This window comes from Poecilia reticulata, linkage group LG6, assembly GCF_000633615.1.
Source record: "Poecilia reticulata strain Guanapo linkage group LG6, Guppy_female_1.0+MT, whole genome shotgun sequence".
In the NCBI taxonomy this organism is placed as follows: Eukaryota; Metazoa; Chordata; class Actinopteri; order Cyprinodontiformes; family Poeciliidae; genus Poecilia; species Poecilia reticulata.
In genome coordinates, this window is record NC_024336.1 from 27,234,964 (window position 1) to 27,252,153 (window position 17,190).

Below are 17,190 nucleotides of genomic sequence, written 5' to 3' on the forward strand. Positions count from 1 at the left end.
TCCGCTCATTTTCCTCACAGTAAATTAGGCGCCGCTCGAATCATGATGTTCCCCACCAGAACCAGAACCGGCTCGACTGGACTCATGTGAAGATGCTGCAGAGCTGAGGTGAGTAGTAGGCAGCAGAAGCGGAGAGGAAAAGTGTGGGCTGCTGGGGGGAGAGGGAGAAAAAAATGGTGCAGGCAGAAAATCCGTCCCGCTCCTCTGAGACTCATAATCTGAGGAGAAACCAGAGAGGAGTCAGCAGAGAGGCAGGAGCTTTATCAAGACAATAAACAGATTATCTCTGATTTTAACAATGCACTGCGAATTAATTACTCCTAATGTCTTTTTTTTGTACTTTAGAAACAAAAATAAAAAAAACAAATAAAAAAACCATCTGGTCTTATTTAATGTTACATCTAAATTATTTAAATAAACCTGTTTATTAAATATCTGGAGGTGAAATTAAGTAATTATGTTAATCTTTTTACTTTGTTTTCCTTCTTTATTCTTTATAGTAGGTTTGATTTGCATGATTCTAGCGCCCTCTCGTGGTGTGTAGGTAAAATACTACTTATTAATGCAGGGAGGATAAATGCATTGCTCCAATGGTTTCCAAACTTTTTGCACCGAAGGTCAAAATCAGCTTCAAGTACGTGGCCCGCTATTTTTTCTTTTTCTTTTGTTGTGTTGTGTGTATTTTATGTACAACAGATATAAATTTAAAATAGCGTACTTATACAAAGAGCCTCAGTGAAAACGTATTTATAAATTTTTTCTGGTGCAAAAAAACTGATTGAAAATCGATCTATTAATGCGTGTTCATGTTTGTTTTTGTAAGGTTGGAATGGTATTGCACATGAAAATAACCTTTATTAGCCATTCAGGTTACAAACACAAAAAGACACGATCTAAACTGTCAGATGATTTTATTACCCCATGAAAATAACTCAAAAATAATTCTTCTTTCTCTCCTTTTTTTTCTTTCTTTCTTCTTCCTGTAAAACTTCATTCACCAATGAGATATTAACAAACATGGAAAAGCCAAAACCTTATAATATAGAGGAAAGTATTCATTTATGCTGCATAATCTAATCAATAAATTATTGCGCAATACTTTTGCGAGTTAATGCTAAAACAAAAAAAAAAAAAAGAAATCCATGGTGCTAGGTAACATTTTGGTTACCTAGCAACCCACGCATTCTTTGGTTACCTAGCAACAACCTGCTGAGTAACTTGCGCAGCAGCAGTTTAAGATTTCGCTTCCAATGTCTCATATAGCTCCTTAAAAATAAAAAGACAGCGTGAAGTGAAAACTGGATAAAACAGGAACTAATACACCAGTTTGGCTGTATTTCAGATATTAAAAAAAACAAAAAACTAATCAATAATTGACGATATTGACCAATATGAAATGCTTGTATGTCATGATATTTTGTCAGCCTTATGTAAAACAAAATTTAAAATAATGTTTTAGGGAGTTCTAATTTTGTTATTTTTTTAAGCTAAGCTAGGTTAGCTAGTTTTTAGAAAGATATTACTGCTCTAAAGCTTGTTTATTCATTCAGCGTTAGTGGAACAGAAGTCCATATATTTGTAGAGTCCAGAGTGTTAAATCAACCAAGTTGAGTAAAGATGGAAACTGAGGGAAATGAACTACTACTTCTGTATGGCCAAAAGGCAAATAGACACTGCAGATCTATTTGTATATACATAACAGAATGGAGGCTGTTTCTATGAATGATAAAGGGACCAGTAAAACCAGTATGAGGAGTGGAGATAAGCTGAGTCATGGTGATGAAGAGATTTTGTGTTGTGGTTATGTGTTCCAGCAGGTGTCTCAGATTGTGACCTTTCAGTTGCTACAAATGCTTCAGTACAGTAGCTCTCAAACTGTTTATAGCCACTACAACCTCAGCAAACATTTTCTTATCCAAGTACAGCCAACATGGCACACATTTCCACTGCTGAACTGAACTGTACAGCAGAACTGAACTGTACAGCAGTACAGTGTGTTTGTCCTGAAAAACAAAAGAACATGGTTTAATTGTGTTTCATTTCTACTAAAAGAATTCTAATTTATCAATCTCCAAGCAGGAAAAAAATAAAGATAATAATCCCTGAAATCCAGGAATTCAAAATCCATATTTACAAAGGTTTGTTTGCACTTCTTTCAGCTTGTATTTCATAAAGTCACTCTGCTAATGAACGAGTTAAAGCTATCTTACCTAAAATAATGGATTAGGTTTATGTTTTTGAATTAAAAGCAATGCAAATGAATTGTTAAATCATTTAAATCAGCTTATTTATTGATTGTAACCGCTTTAATTCAAAATAGGGACACACAGTATTGCATAAACTTTATTTTTATGCTTTCCAGTAGAAATTTGAGACAGTTTTAGATTTAACAAGATTTTATGTAGGCAACCTCTGAGGTCCCCTGCAAACCTTGAGGAGATTTAAATTTTAAAGGTAGACAAATATGCAGTTGTGCAAATATTTACAAATATTTGGAATATAACTGAACAATTATTTAAGTCATAAAATTAAAAAAGTCTAGATATATAGGTTAGGCCAGATTTTAGAAAGGGCAGAAGCACAGGGCACCATTTTTTGGGGGCCCCAAAATACTTTTAATTTTTTTTAATGAATGTATGTTTTGCTTTGTATGTGAGACAAATTATATTAACATTTTGGGATTTTTATGAATAGAAACAACACTCAAGTATTTGTTGTGGTAATTTTTGGGAACAATATGGAGCCCAAGGCCCACATTCTTCTAAATCCGGCCCTGTACAGAGGTTTAAATCTTTTAAGCATTTATTTCTATTAATTTAGATAAATATGATCATTGAATATATATGAATATTGGAGCTAATGAAAATTAGTTTCTCTTAAAATTAGAAAAACTAAAAATACTTTTGGCTATTAATGTCACATTTTTTCCTTCCACTTAACTTTCCATCCCATTTTGATTCAGGACTCTGAACAACCAGCTCCATGCTTGCAAATGAGATAATGAGCTATCAGCTGGCTGTCAAACTTTTTTAAAAAAATAAAATTTACTTTTAGGAGTATTTTTACTATGCTGTACTTTTTGCTTTTACTTGAGTAAAATATGGTAAAGTAGTGCTACTCTTACTAGAATAAAATTTTTGGGTACTCTGTAAGCCACATTCATCAAAATTAACAGAGTTAAATGTTTTGCATTTTGAATTGTCCTAAATGAAATCCTGTTGTGGCCTCTGAATTCATTATAATTTTGCAGAAACAAATAACTTGTCTGTTTCCATTTATAGTGAATACAGTTAGAAAAGCTCTGCTGCATTCCAGTGCTTGTTCCCCTTGCACTCGTAGAAAAAAAACAGCGACAAATATGGGTGTGTACTGTACACATTACCTACTCTTCTGCCTCAGGTGCATAACCACATGTCTACGGATGGGCACCGTCTACGTGCTGACACCGACCCAAACCCGCCCACTTAGAAATGCCCTCAGGACAGTTTCAAAGTTACGTAGCACAAAATAACTGTCACATTTCCAGGTACAGAAGTTATCCGCACCACTTGTAACGGAAATGATGTGCCTTACATTTTTCACATCGTTGCGAAGGTAAAATGTGTTTCACTGTTTATAAAATGTAAGCTAATTGTTTAACATTTTACTGTTTCGGTTGCTACTTTATGATTGGCCAACGCCCAAAGAGGCGGGACAAATGTCCTGGGGGTGCATTCTGATTGGATGCTGGCTCTGTCCTTTGCGCGAGGGGCTGGATCTGCCAGGCTCATACCGCGTCGGACTCTTAAGGTGCAGTTATTCCGCTGTTTTTCTAACGAGGAGTAAACAGGAAGAATTTAATCGTCCATTTAAGTTTTCTTCTTCTTTTTTGCCAGAATTGGCGGCAAAAACAGGCGGTTAACAATTCCTGGTCTTCAAGGTAAGTCAGGTCTTTTTTCTACAACCGAACATAATGTCAATCGGTTTGTTTATGTGCAGGAATGATTGCTAGGAGGACAGTCGACTATGCAAAATGCACCTAGATTGAGGTCAGTCCGGACCGCTCTCTCCTACTGTACCCTGATAAAGCCAATGTTTACTTCTGCTGCTTGTCTGGCTCTGCTGTACAAGGATCTTTGCGTTTACTCGGTATTAAATTTAAGTTAAACAGAGAAATCAATTTTAATTGCTAGGTTCACCTCACAGCAAAAAAAAAAAAGACCCTCTGCTGTAACATATTGTGAGTTTTGCACATTCTCTATGCTTTTGCAAAGGTTACTGTGGTTCACCCGTATGTTACAATGTCTGTGGTTTTTTAAAGCCACAATCAAACTTTTGGGCTTATAGCTGTTATATGACTCTGCAGCAGAACAAGCATTTGTTTAATCTCCAAAAAAAAAACAATGTAAAGAAGTTACCTAATTCTCTGTTTCTGCCACTTAAAAAACAAACAAACAAGTTGCCACTGTCAAATCCTTCATGCAGCAGCAGCAAAACAGGAAGTGCAGATTGTTGCAAGATTTAATGAGTTTTGAAGCCTTGGTGAAATTGTTGCTGAGCAGAAACGATTTGTCCCCAGAGGACCAGGATCAGAATGGCTTCTTCGCTGCTTCGTTTGAGGCTGTGCCACTCCACGGGCGTCGCTATCTCTCATCTCCACACCAGTAGCCGGGCGTCTGCTAAGCAGCACTACAAGATGCTGGTCCTCGGAGGAGGAAGTGGGGGCATTTGCATGAGTGCACGGATGAAGAGAATGCTCGGAGCCGACAATGTGGCTGTCGTGGAGCCATCCGAGGCAAGGATACAACAGTAATCGCATGCATTGGGGTGCACCGATAAAACCAGCCGATTTCCTTAATTTTGGGCGATCATTGATCAGCCCATACTTACATGTGAACCCGATCTGACCTACCATGGCAATTTGCATTTGCAGATTTTTCTCCTTTCTACCAAAAACTTAAAGTCTTCAATCAAGTTATTTGGTCTGAAATAGGCCTGTCAGGATAGCAAATTTTGCCTAACGATAAATTGTCCCACAAGTTATTGCAATATACGATATTGTTGTTTTGAGACCATTTTCAAGTAATATAATGGTAATAGCATAATATTGCAAGGTTGCATTCTCAGGGATTAATAAACTTTAAATTCTAATGAGCATTTAACACTGGAACTGGAAGGCATTTCAAATATCCTAAACAAATAAACAAAACAACAGAAACAACAAACAAAATGAATTATAGAGTCTCTATAAACAAAATTGTCCTTCAAAGAAAAGGGCAAGTTGAGCCCATAGCACCAGACTGGAGACTTTTGTCATCCAGTTTTTGGTAGAAAAAGAGAAAAACAATAAGTTATGCAAATGGAAATTGGTGAGTGTGTTTGATTACTTAAGCACAATTGATTTATTGCTTATTTTGACAAGGCCAGGTCTCAATTAGCCCAACATTTCAGACAAAAATAATCTGTAGTTACTAAAACCAGAATCGGCAAGTCGGGATTTTTTTAGACATCGGTAATCAGTGATCGGCCAAAAAACTGCAATCGGTACAGCCCTAATAATAACTGTACTGCAAAAACACAAACTCTTACCAATTATTTTTGCTCTAGTTTATTAAGAAAATGTCTTAGTTTTGACTTATTTGAAGTATACTAATTAAAAGTAACTTTTCAGCAAGATATAGGAGCTTATTTTAAGTCAATAATTCCTTAATATTGATGAAAAGGTCCTAGTTCAGTTGGCAGATTATTTCACTTAATATGTTGGAAAAATGTCTTTTATAAGTGAAAACCTGCCAATAGAACGTGTACTTTCATTGGTATGAAAACAAAAACATATTTCTAGCTGAAAAGTTACTTATGAGTCAGTTTTGTCTAATTTCCAGAGTACTAAGATATTTGCACTAGAAACTAGACCAAAATTTTTGGTAACATTTTGTGTTTTTGCAGCATGAAAAGTTTCCAAATCACTTTTCAGACTTGTTATCTAACTTTTCTTTTGCTTCTCTCAGGTGCATTACTATCAGCCGATATGGACGCTCGTGGGGGCTGGAGCTAAAACAGCCGCCTCATCGGCTCGGCCCACTGCCAGTGTTATGCCGTCGGGTGTGAAGTGGGTGAAATCCAAGGTTCAGGAAATACACCCAGACAAAAACACTGTCCTTGTTGATGACGGGACTGAGGTGATTAAATTCTTCTAGACTATGACGTGAAAGATTAGTGGTATAAAACATGAGTCTGACGTGATTCTTTTCTCCTCTACAGATCTCCTATGAATATTTGATAGTGGCTCTTGGCTTACAGCTCCATTATGAAAAGGTAGTAATGCTTTCTGCACCTATTTGTTTCTCCTTTTACATTCTGCGTAAATGTAATTGCATAAAGTGCTGGTCATTTCATTACTTCACCAGTTTCAGCTTGTGCTGTTGTGGCGGTTTTATGCCTGACTTTTCCTGATATGAAGAGGCAACAGGAAGTTGTATTTCATTTTATGGTTTGATCAGAGGTCATAATCTTAGGCACTTCATAAAATTTAACTAGCCCAAACCAGGTTCATAACAATATTCAGTGGCAATGGGAAATTACATATAGCTCAGTCAATTAAGTGAGAGATTTGAGCATTTTTATAAAAGTATTTATTTATTAAAATATCTAACTCCTAAAAGAAAAATCAGGAAATCATAAAAAAAGTTTATTTATTACACCAATTCAGCTGACATTTGTTTATTGACTTACACTAATAAAGAATTGTCAGAAAATTAAATAATCTTTATTTAAAAAACAGGACATTTAAGACAGAAATGTTTTATTATGGTCTTGACAATCACTGGCCTCCAGCATGGATTTTAACCAGTCAATAAAAAAAGCTGGCTGTTCAGAGTGCTGTATTTGAGTACATTAATGGAAATTTGAGTGGAAAGAAAGTGTGATATCTGCTTCCTTAACAAAACAGTCATTGGGGTCTGACTGTTGGGTCTGAAATGGTTTGCTTATAGGTACAAAATGGAGGTATTAAACACAAGAGTACAAAATTATGGTACAAATTGCAAAGAGGTAATTTATATTCTTTTAAATGTAGATTAAAGGCTTGCCAGAGGCGTTTGAGCATCCAAAGATTGGATCAAACTACTCTATCCAAACTGTGGAGAAAACCTGGAAGGCTCTGCAGAACTTCAAAGAGGGCAACGCTGTGTTCACCTTCCCAAACACACCTGTGAAATGCGCCGGAGCGCCACAGAAGATCATGTACTTATCGGATGCTTACCTGAGAAAGGTGCTTAGTTTTTTGGATCAAAAGATAATGCATTTAAAAGAGTTTAAATGTGTTGTTCTGAATTTTATAAGGACATTTTTTATTTTTATGTATTTAAGACAGGAAAAAGGGCAAAGGCCAATGTGATATACAACACATCTCTTCCTGTGCTCTTTGGGATCAAGAAATACGCCGACACGTTGTGGGACATCGTTAAAAGCCGCAACCTACAAGTAAACCTCCGACAAAATCTGATCGAAGTGCGGCCAGACAAACAGGAAGCTGTGTTTGAAAACCTCGACAAACCAGGAGAGATCAAAGTGTTTGAGGTAACTGCCTTTATATTTTCCATTGTCCATTGTTTCCAATTCTCCTTTAAAGGTGACCTATTGTGCAAAATTCACCTTTTTTCATATTTTCATACTTCCATTTCAGTCTCTGCTGCTTCTAAAAACAGTCCAAGCGCTTAAAAAAAAAACACATCCAGATGTTTTGACATTAAGTTAATGTTTTGTGGTGTCTGTAAAATCAGCCATTTCAAAAACATTTGGAATGTAATGTAACAAATCACCAGCCTGTTACCTAGCAACCCCAGCTGAGCCCAGCCCGTCACCTAGCAACCGAAGCTCAGGGACAGAAGCCCTAAAACAGCTCATTCTGACAGGGACGCAAAAGAGGCAAAACTCTCATTTTGTTAAATGTATTGATTTTGATTTTGTTTTGACCTAACCTGTTGAGGGAAACGTAATGGGTCACCTTTAAATAAAGTTCTTTTAAACTTATCTTGATAATTTGATGTTAAACTCCTCTGTTTTCTGAATTAGTACGAAATGCTTCACGTTACTCCACCAATGGGACCCAGCCTGGTGGTTAAAGACAGTCCGCTCGCTGATGAGAACGGCTGGCTGGATTTAAACAAAGAAACGCTCCAACACAACAAATATCCAAATGTTTTTGGGATTGGAGATTGCACCAACCTCCCTACTGCCAAAACTGGAGCCGCTGTCGGTAAGCGATTATTAGTTTAAACACTCCAGGAAACTGCTGTAATCCAATTAATAACTGTATTGTCTGTGAGCAATTTGTTTATTTTGTACTTAAGATGCTTTATCTCTAAAATCTGTATGGTTTACACAACGTCATAAAGATATAAACCAAGCCTACGAAAGTTTAAAAATACAGGGACTTTTTGACATTCAGTCATCCTTATCTCTGGACATAATTATCTTACATTTTATACAAAAAAATCAGGTGAACCCAGACTGTCAGGTTAGGTCAGATTTTCTGTCACAGTTGTAATCTAGTTGATATAAAGACTTTAATATCAAGGCAGTGTGACGCAGTAAAGTGAATCTGTTTATCTTTATCTCTTTACACATTCATTGTAAACATGATGTGGTTCTTTTTACTGATATCTCCTTTTAAACGGAAAATTCATTAAAAACTTACATTTTTATTGTCGGGTTTCTTGTGAAACATTTTAATGAATGTTTAGGACAGAATAATTAACGCTTGTATGAAGAAATGCAATAAGCATTTAAGGATGCAATCCTTTATGTAAGCATGAAGACCTTTAATTGGGTTTGAGTAATTTATCCCATCTCTCTTACGGACTCCATCAGGTAAAATAATAACTAAACCCCTTATTCGGGAAGCCAAGCTTAACGTTGAGTTTGTTTGTTTGTTTTGACTAAATATAGAATGTTGTTTGGCTTGAAAAATCTTGAAGGGTTTCTACTGCTTCTAAAAACAGCTCAGGCGCTGAAAGAAACATCCAGATGTTTTTTTTTTCTTTTTCCTAGCAATAAGTTAGATATTTGACGGCCATTGTGTCGTTACCTAGCAACCCTAGCAGAGTTCTACCTGTCACCTAGCAACCCCAGTGCAACTCTAGTAGGCTTGGTCAGCTGGTTTTACCACTCTGTACAGTGGCTGCTGTTGACTTACCATCCAGAAACCACTTGCTGCATTCTTGTTGGTTGTGTTGGAGGCTCTACTTCTGCTTTTCAAAGATGCATCTGTTTTCAACCATTTTCACTTTCAATTAATTCATCTGCCTATGCAACATGTAGCTAAAAAGCTAAAAAGTTAGTTGTATTTCAAGTTTGCTGAGATATTTGCGCTAGAAACTAGACCAAAAATACTTGGTAAGATTTTGTGTTTTTGCAGTGTCTGAAAAAAAAAAAAAAAAAGTTAAAATTATGTTTTGTAAAACCCATAGACAAAGAAGCATAATAGGTCACCTTTAGGACTGACAGTACTGACCGGTCTTTAAGTAGGCATTAAAAATGGCATCCAGGGTTTGGATGGATTTGTCAGGTCTCATATAGATCCAACAAATATCTGTCTGGTTTTCTGATACCAGATCTAGTATGGCACAGACAAAGAAAAGCTCTGTATTGTGCAAGAGTTGTTACACATGAGGAAGTGAAACAAAAAAGGCTGCAGCCACATGACCAACATGCAGTTTGGACTTTGGTTATCTGCTGTGATCCTTGAATTTTAGGACGGAGAGAAATGGCTTAATGTCTTTATCTCCTGCCAGATATTTTTCTGTGAGCTTAGCAGTCGTCACTCTGACGTCACAAATGCATTCACGTCTTACTGGCAGTAAATTCTCCTTTTAATGATGTTTTTACATGTTTTCTGGACCAGACATTTTTGTTACCGTACATCCAGGCTGCCTGAATTAAGTATGGAATGTCTCAAGGACGCTTGTGCAAGTGTGAAAACGGCATGTCCTGAACCCAATCCAGTTTAGATTTTAGCTGAGTCATTGTTATGCTGAAAGGAGAATCCTGTTGCATCACAATGGAAAGGGTTACCTAAAGGCAGACGCAGAAAGTCTGGGAGGGGTTTTTGTTTTATTTTGTTCCCTCCACGGCTGAGGTCGAACATTTACGGAAAGCAATGAATGATAAAAGTATTCCTACCTGCTAAATCTTTCCTAATTTTGTAACGTTACAACCTTAAACTTTATTGGGTTTTTATGGATGGAGATTTTGCCACAGTTCATGTGGGCAGGACTTTGACTGGGCCATCCTAACAAATGAATATGCTTTGATCTAATAATATCATAATGCATGAACACATTTTCAAAGATGAATGAACTTTTACATTTTTTTGATTATTTAACTCTGAACCTGGAAGACATTTTAAATATCCAAAATAAATAAACAAACAACAGAAGGTCTCTGTAAACAAAATTATCCTTCAAAAAAGAGCTAGTTGAGACCAAAACACCAAACTGAAGACTTTTGCCATCCAGTTTTGGTAGAAATAGAAACTATAAACCACACAAAAGGAAAATTATTGAGTTTGTTTTAATTTATCATGCGATTAATTGATTTATTGCGACTGGCCCAACTAATAGTTGTCCTGTTTAAATATTTTTATACCTGAGCTGTGGAGCTCTGCAGCTCCTCCCGAGTTACAACAGGTCTCTTGGGTTTCTCTCTGAGAAATTAAACACAAGGCCGGCACTAGAGAGTTTCCACATCTAGTACTTCGATTTGGGACCAAAGTGGCAACATTTGTTTCATTTTCAGCTGGTGCGGTTCGCCTTCTCACTGTTCTGTACCAAATGATCCAAAGTGTTTGAAAAACCTGTTCACCTCCTTGCCTGTGGTGGCGCTGCAACAAGAACTACGGGAGGAATCGGGACAAAAACTTCAGAAGAAAACATGAGCCCAACCTTTTCTCTTCATAAAATGTAATCAAACTGGAGTAGCGGCACATTTTAGCGGCTGTGTTTAAAAAACAAAACAAAAAAAACCACAACTGATTTTTGGTGCCAGCGCTAGTCTCTCGTGTTTGTTTCGGCTGTATTTACCCAGAACCCCCTGCGTTGTAGTCCACTTCCTGCTTTTGGAGCGGAATCTGGTCTGCTTTATGCATTCGAACCGCGCCAGATTTCACTTCACCAGACCAAAGTTCAATTGCTCATTTGTACCTTAGATTTACAAAACCAACCAAAGACATGATGGTAATTTATATAATTGTCCGATTTGGGACTCAAATAGCTACAATCTGAAACAAGGACAACAGTAATTAGGTTATAATTCATGTTGTATTTTTGATAATTAAGATAAAGATTAGTGAGTTATAATATTGTTGCCATGTGACTGCAAAGCTAATCAAACTTTAAGCTCCGAGAACTAAAGTAGCAAAGGGCAATGTGACGAGGGCAGGTAAAAACAGGGATGTGCATAATGAATGTCATCTTCAAACTACATTTAATCATAAGTCGAGCTTTAAGGAGTGTTTCAGTGTTTAGCTGCGTCTATTTCTGCCAAGTCTTCCTGCTGCTAGGAAATGACATGCAGGGTTTAGGTTTGCCAGTAATTATTAGGTAGTTTATGACAGTTCAGATCGTAGATCTTTGTCCTTTATCTTTATAGGGTGAATTTAAATGCTCTTGCAAAATAAGGAAAAATTCTCGCATTTCTTAAAACAGACATAAAAATAACATCAATTAAAATCAGCTTCTCAAACTGAGTCAAAAGCAAAGGAGAAAAAAGTGGGATTAAGTTTGTTTTCCCGGACCTACTATCTTGCTTATTCAGTCAGATGTGTTTGTGTGTTTTCATGTTACATATTTCAGTTATGTAGGTCACTGTACTATAGGAAACGCTCAACAACAAGAAAAATTACATAACAGTTTAGGTTTTCTTTTTAAATGATTTCTTTTATCAACTTCATATGCAGCATAATTATGCATCCACTTCAAAATAAAATGTTTCCTTTAGCCTGTGATTTAACCTCAGCTTTAACGTGAACGTTGTGGCGTGTGCGTTAGCGTTTCCTGCCGTGTGCCTCATTTAGAGCAGCGACTGGGTCAAACATTTTAACAAGCTGCTGGCACGTGGTGATAAGTTTAGTCGGAGCTGCAGAGGTCGGAGAGCGAGCTAGCTGGCGGTTTTCCAAGCTTGTATTTTCAGATTTTGTATATTTATTTCATTATTTCACAATGATTCTGCATCATGTTTACACAGCCAGTCAGATAAAAGTGACACTGAATCAGTTCATGATGTAATCAGTTCAAATGTGAAACTCTTGTTTTTTTTATCCTCTGAAGCTTAATTACCCCGAGCCCTTAATCTCCCCTGGACTGTTTGCGTATATTTATATCCTGGAGTAGAGATTGGTGGTGCTCAGGTGAAAAAAAAAATTAGGATTTTCCATTCAGTTTTCAGGTATTTATTAAGAAATAGTCTTGTTTTTCATTAAAAGGAAGTGAATAGATTCCACTTAAGCAACAAAAATTTATATTTTCTACTCAATGATCATTCTCTCCATGAGACTCTCTTAGAAAAACAGTGTCTTTAGTCAGAGGCTTATTAAAAATCGCTGCAATACAGACTGCTACAGATATGTTCTACCTACCCATCACTATCTACAATAACTCTTAAAATTTGTTTAATTGAGTTACAGCAACATTTAATTTCCTTTTGAGATCTATGAAGTATTTTTGAATTTGAATTGAAAAGCATCTCTAACTCATGCCACCTCCACTACCGTGCTTTACATTGTTAATCAGATTCTTTTCCTGAAATGCTTTTAAGCCTAACAAATATTTTCTACTCTGGTGTATAAATAAGTTTAGACGCATCTAACTGAGGAATATTTCTTAATTTCTGGTTGCTGTCTGTTTTCTCTTCAGTAAGACTTTTAAGGCGGAGGTATACATTTTCATATCAGGAGTAGAAAGAGTGGTTTGGGTCCTGAGCTGACAATTTAGGGCTTCTGGAGACTTCATTTAGCATCTTGCAGACTCAAGATAAAGTCACTTGGACAGACAGATATCTTGCCAGTTTTCTTCAGTTATGGACGTATTATTATTCAGTCAGAAGGGAGAAGGAGTTTAAATGTTGAAGTTTTTATCAGGTTTTAACCTTCAAAATGTTGAGTATTGATGTTTTTAATTGCACTGACTATGATGAGTGGGAGTTTTCCTGTTTTAAATGTCTATTTTATTGCTCACCAGAATGTTTATTACATCTTACTTGGTATTGGTTTTCATTTTAATTGCATTTACTTCCATTAAATTTTTTTTAAATTTGTTAAATTTGCATTATTGTCAAGTATCAAAATGTAATGTTTAAAACTAAGGCTGCATCTAAAATGGTCTTTTTTGAGTCTGTGTAGTCCAATTGAAGATATTCCATTGGACTATACAACCATCTTCAAAAAGTCTCTTTGGGCAGGAACGATCTCCAGTAGCAGTCAGTCTTGCAACACATCTAAAGAGGCCTCTGACTGAAGACTGTTGCTGTATTAGAGTTTAATATAATGACATGCTAATAGCTGAATTTCCGTGCAGGAGAGATTATATTTCACAGTAAACATGTTATAGGCATATCACAATAAATCGGTCAATGGCATGATAAATTAAAACAAACTTAATAATTACCATTTTCATGATTTATTGTTTTTCTTATGTTCATTCTTTGAGAATGTGTTCTTGTATTATTATGCCATTACCATTATATTACTTGAAAATGGCCTCAAAACAACAACATTAATTTTATCACTATAACTTCTGGGACAATTTATCATCCATCAAAGTCTGTTATTGTGACAGGCCTACCTGGATGACATCATCAGTTAGCAGGCACTGCTAATCCACCTCATTTGCTTTTGCTGCTCCCATTAAAACTTTTATCTGGCTGCATGGTTGGAAAGTGGAGCAGAGTTTGAGTCCGTAATAGGATCTTTGCTCATTATGTCTGGTGGAAAATGTGGTTTGAACTTCCTCGTTCTCTGAATCGATTGATGTTGGGCTGAAGTACATCAGGAAAAACGTTACGGTTGGTGAATACCAGGATATATAATCCTCTTAGTCTGATGAAAACATCATTAGGTTGTCAGGTGATTAAACTTTAAGTAGTGGCAACATTTTAATAGATCCTGCTTCAAAAAAGTGTCACTGTCTTTTTAAGGTGTAACCGTCTACATTCATCCGTCGGCGCGAGGATTAGCAGGATGTGTTTGTTTTGGTCAGAGCATGCTGGGACAGGCTGCAGCTCCTGAATGTGAAAGATGTTTCAGGACGGTGAAAGTGTCTGGATTTTTAACTCATTCCTGTAAAACAAGTTAAATCTTTCTTTGTTTTTCTTTTTTTTTAGCTGCACAGTCTGCGATCCTGAACAGAACCATCAGCAAATTACTGAAAAAACAGAAGCCAGATAAGAAGGCAAGCGATGCTAATCAGCTCTTACGAGTTTTAGTTTTTGCTTTAAAGGGATCCACAATTAGTTTGAGGAATATTTGTTTTATTTTGACTTTTTTTTTTATTGCAGCCAACAGCAACGCAGTGTGACATTGTCTAAATTTACACCAACATTATATTTTACTCTGTAGAAAACTGATCCACAGATGGAGAAAATGGCGACTTTCAGTGGGTGAAAAATATAAAACGAAAGATATAACATTTTTGAAGTAATTATGAGTTTTTACATATCACAAACAGCATTTTTTTGTTGTAATTTTAGTTAAAATTACAGCATGTTTAAGCAAATATGTCCACCTAATTGTGGGTAACTTTAAATAAATCTGCTGGATTTGTATTGAAAATATCTGCTTTTTGTTCATCTGAGTTTGTATTCACTCTTTTATGAGCTCTAAGAACTGCATTTCCTCTGCAAAATAACTATTTAGGCCTGTCAAAATAAGCAATAAATCAGTTATTCACATGATAAATTAAAACAAAAAGTCTTCAATCTAGTGCATTGGTCTCAAGTAGCGATTTTTTTGATGGACATTTTTTATTAGAGACTTTGTAATTAATTTTATTTGATGTTTCTGGGGGGCTTTTTTTTATAAATATTTAAAGTATCTTCTATTTCCAGTGCTAAACTGTCATTAAAAATAAAAATGTGTTGATCTTTGAGAAGGTGTTCTTGCATTATTACACCATTACCGGTATTCTCAGAAGAACAATATTATCATTTATCTCAATAAGATCTGGGACAATTTATCATATCAAAATTTGCAATCGTGACAGACCTTACTGCATTGAAATTTTGAATTCGCCCATTTTGTTTTGGGTTCAAACAGAAGTTGTCTTGTTCTTTGCAGTACGATGGCTACACTTCATGTCCGCTGGTGACGAGCTACAACACAGTGGTCCTGGCAGAGTTTGACTACAACGGGCAGCCGCTGGAAACGTTCCCAATCAACCAGGCCAAGGAGCGGAGATTAATGTACTACATGAAAGCCGATGTGATGCCTCACCTGTACTGGCACGGGCTGCTCCGGTATGTATACAATCAATAATCACCAATAGAGGGATTATCAGTCAAGCTTCACCCAGTGTACTGCACATGCCACCTGCAGAAAGACAGCAGGAATATATTATTATAATGATTTAGTCTATTTATAATTATGCTAATGAAATCAGTTTTGATTTCTGATGGTTTAGTTTATTCTGATGCAGCTTCTTGTTCATTTTTCATGTCGTCACCTTCCTAAAATGGAATGATTAGGTCATTATTTTAGGAAGGTGACGACGTGATGCATCGATTTCACAAGTGTATGTGAAATTCTGGAAAAACTTTACTAGAACGGGGCAAAAATCCTTGCAGTCAAAATGACTGCCAGTTGTGACCAAAACAGGGAGAAATGATCGTGTTTCATTTATGAATTAAATTTTTTATAGAAAATTAATAGTTTTAGGAAAATTCTATTGCAGCTTTCTTGCTCACTATGGACGCTTTGTCTTATTTAGACACTGAACAAAATTGCTTTAACATTCCTAGTAAGTAATGTCTGACCACTGAAGCTTGGGCCATTTCTTTATCCACTCACCTGCATACAATGGCTCGTTACGACGTGTCCTATTCACTAATGTCAATTTGGTAGCAAGATTCCTTTTTCACGCTGTTGTAAATAGTTGTAGTTCCCCAACAACAATCTAGCTAATGTTAAAACAGCAAGACGAGGGCAGGTAACCACGGCAACCGGTGGCAGTTTAAAGGCAGACTGTCTCTTTCTGCAGTCAGGTTGCCATGGTTACAAACAAATAATCCCTCTATTAAATGCTCAATTGTAACATCCTTTTTTTTTTATCGTCTTGGCTGCTACCAAATCTTTTCATTTCTGTTTTCAGGGGCCTGTGGGGCGGACCCGGTCCATACAGGAAGCTCCTCCATCTTGGAATGAAGTAAAACAAAGAAACTACTGAATGAATACAGTTCATTATTTCATAACCCCTGAAAGGATGGAGACATGCTTATCTGTGACATCATAGCAAACAAATTCATCTCAACTGGCTTAAAAAAGGGGGGCCGTTTTGTGGTAGCAACAAAAAAAAAAAACTTTAATGAGAGTCACTTCTTTAGCTTCATTTGATGAGGTAAGGGAAAAGTGAAACTGCTCTGCTGAGACGTTGGTTCAAGGATGAGCATGATTCTGTTTCTGGAACAATCACATATGATACATCATAGAAACGCCTTTAACTCCACAGCTTTAATGTTGATGGTAGTATTTAAGAGCTTTGTATGTATGATCTAAGTTGCTAGTGAAAAGTGTTGTCCTGGTAGCTGATATTAGTTCTTTTAACTTGATCAGACTGCATTTATTTTGTCTCACTTTAGCAAAAAACCAAGGCGTACAATTTATCAATTGGAGTTCACCTTAAAAATGCTGCACTATAAACATGAGAACTACCATAAGTGCTTTCTCACACATTTTATGCGTCAGTTTTGGACGTTTTATCTTACATTTTAGATTTTTATTCTAAATACCATTGTGACCACTCAAACAGAAATGATTTAAATTAACAAAAATGTATTGCTCCTAAATCAATAAAACGACAATAAGGTTTCAAATCCATGGAAGTTTTTTTTTGTGTTAAAACAAAAATAAATCTTTTAATATGTTGTTAAACATGTGTTTACTCTGCAGTATGTTCATCAAAATATAACATAAAGCTGTAACTTTTACTGTGTAAATGTGTTGCT

At 36.2% G+C, this 17,190-nt stretch overlaps 1 protein-coding gene across 6 annotated transcripts; it reads left to right on the top strand.

The window, feature by feature from the left end:
- The first annotated feature begins 21 nt into the window (after positions 1–21).
- On the top strand, positions 22–17,062 carry sqor (sulfide quinone oxidoreductase). Of its 6 annotated transcripts, XM_008411982.2 has the most exons (13): positions 22–108; positions 3,400–3,526; positions 3,687–3,789; positions 3,876–3,919; positions 4,561–4,774; positions 5,988–6,158; positions 6,241–6,294; positions 7,055–7,249; positions 7,348–7,557; positions 8,053–8,236; positions 14,356–14,423; positions 15,308–15,486; positions 16,338–17,062. In XM_008411982.2, the coding sequence occupies exons 2-13, from the start codon at positions 3,471–3,473 to the stop codon at positions 16,393–16,395; spliced, it is 1,536 nt and encodes a 511-aa protein (XP_008410204.1). In that variant the 5' UTR covers positions 22–108; positions 3,400–3,470; the 3' UTR covers positions 16,396–17,062. The 6 variants fall into 6 exon arrangements, with proteins under 6 accessions (XP_008410204.1, XP_017160724.1, XP_017160726.1 ...); XM_017305235.1 differs by lacking the exon at positions 3,400–3,526; XM_017305234.1 differs by lacking the exons at positions 22–108; positions 3,400–3,526 and adding an exon at positions 3,545–3,594.
- The last annotated feature ends 128 nt before the right edge of the window (positions 17,063–17,190 follow it).

What these genes read in the sequence shown, in the direction of transcription:
- sqor (XM_008411982.2), top strand. Translation starts at nt 3,471, where the DNA reads ATGCCCTCAGGACAGTTTCAAAGTTACGTAGCACAAAATAACTGTCAC. An exon ending in AACAATTCCTGGTCTTCAAG is followed by an intron (nt 3,920 to 4,560) that starts GTAAGTCAGGTC and finishes TTGTCCCCAGAG; the next exon opens with GACCAGGATCAGAATGGCTT. An exon ending in AACAGAAGCCAGATAAGAAG is followed by an intron (nt 14,424 to 15,307) that starts GCAAGCGATGCT and finishes TGTTCTTTGCAG; the next exon opens with TACGATGGCTACACTTCATG.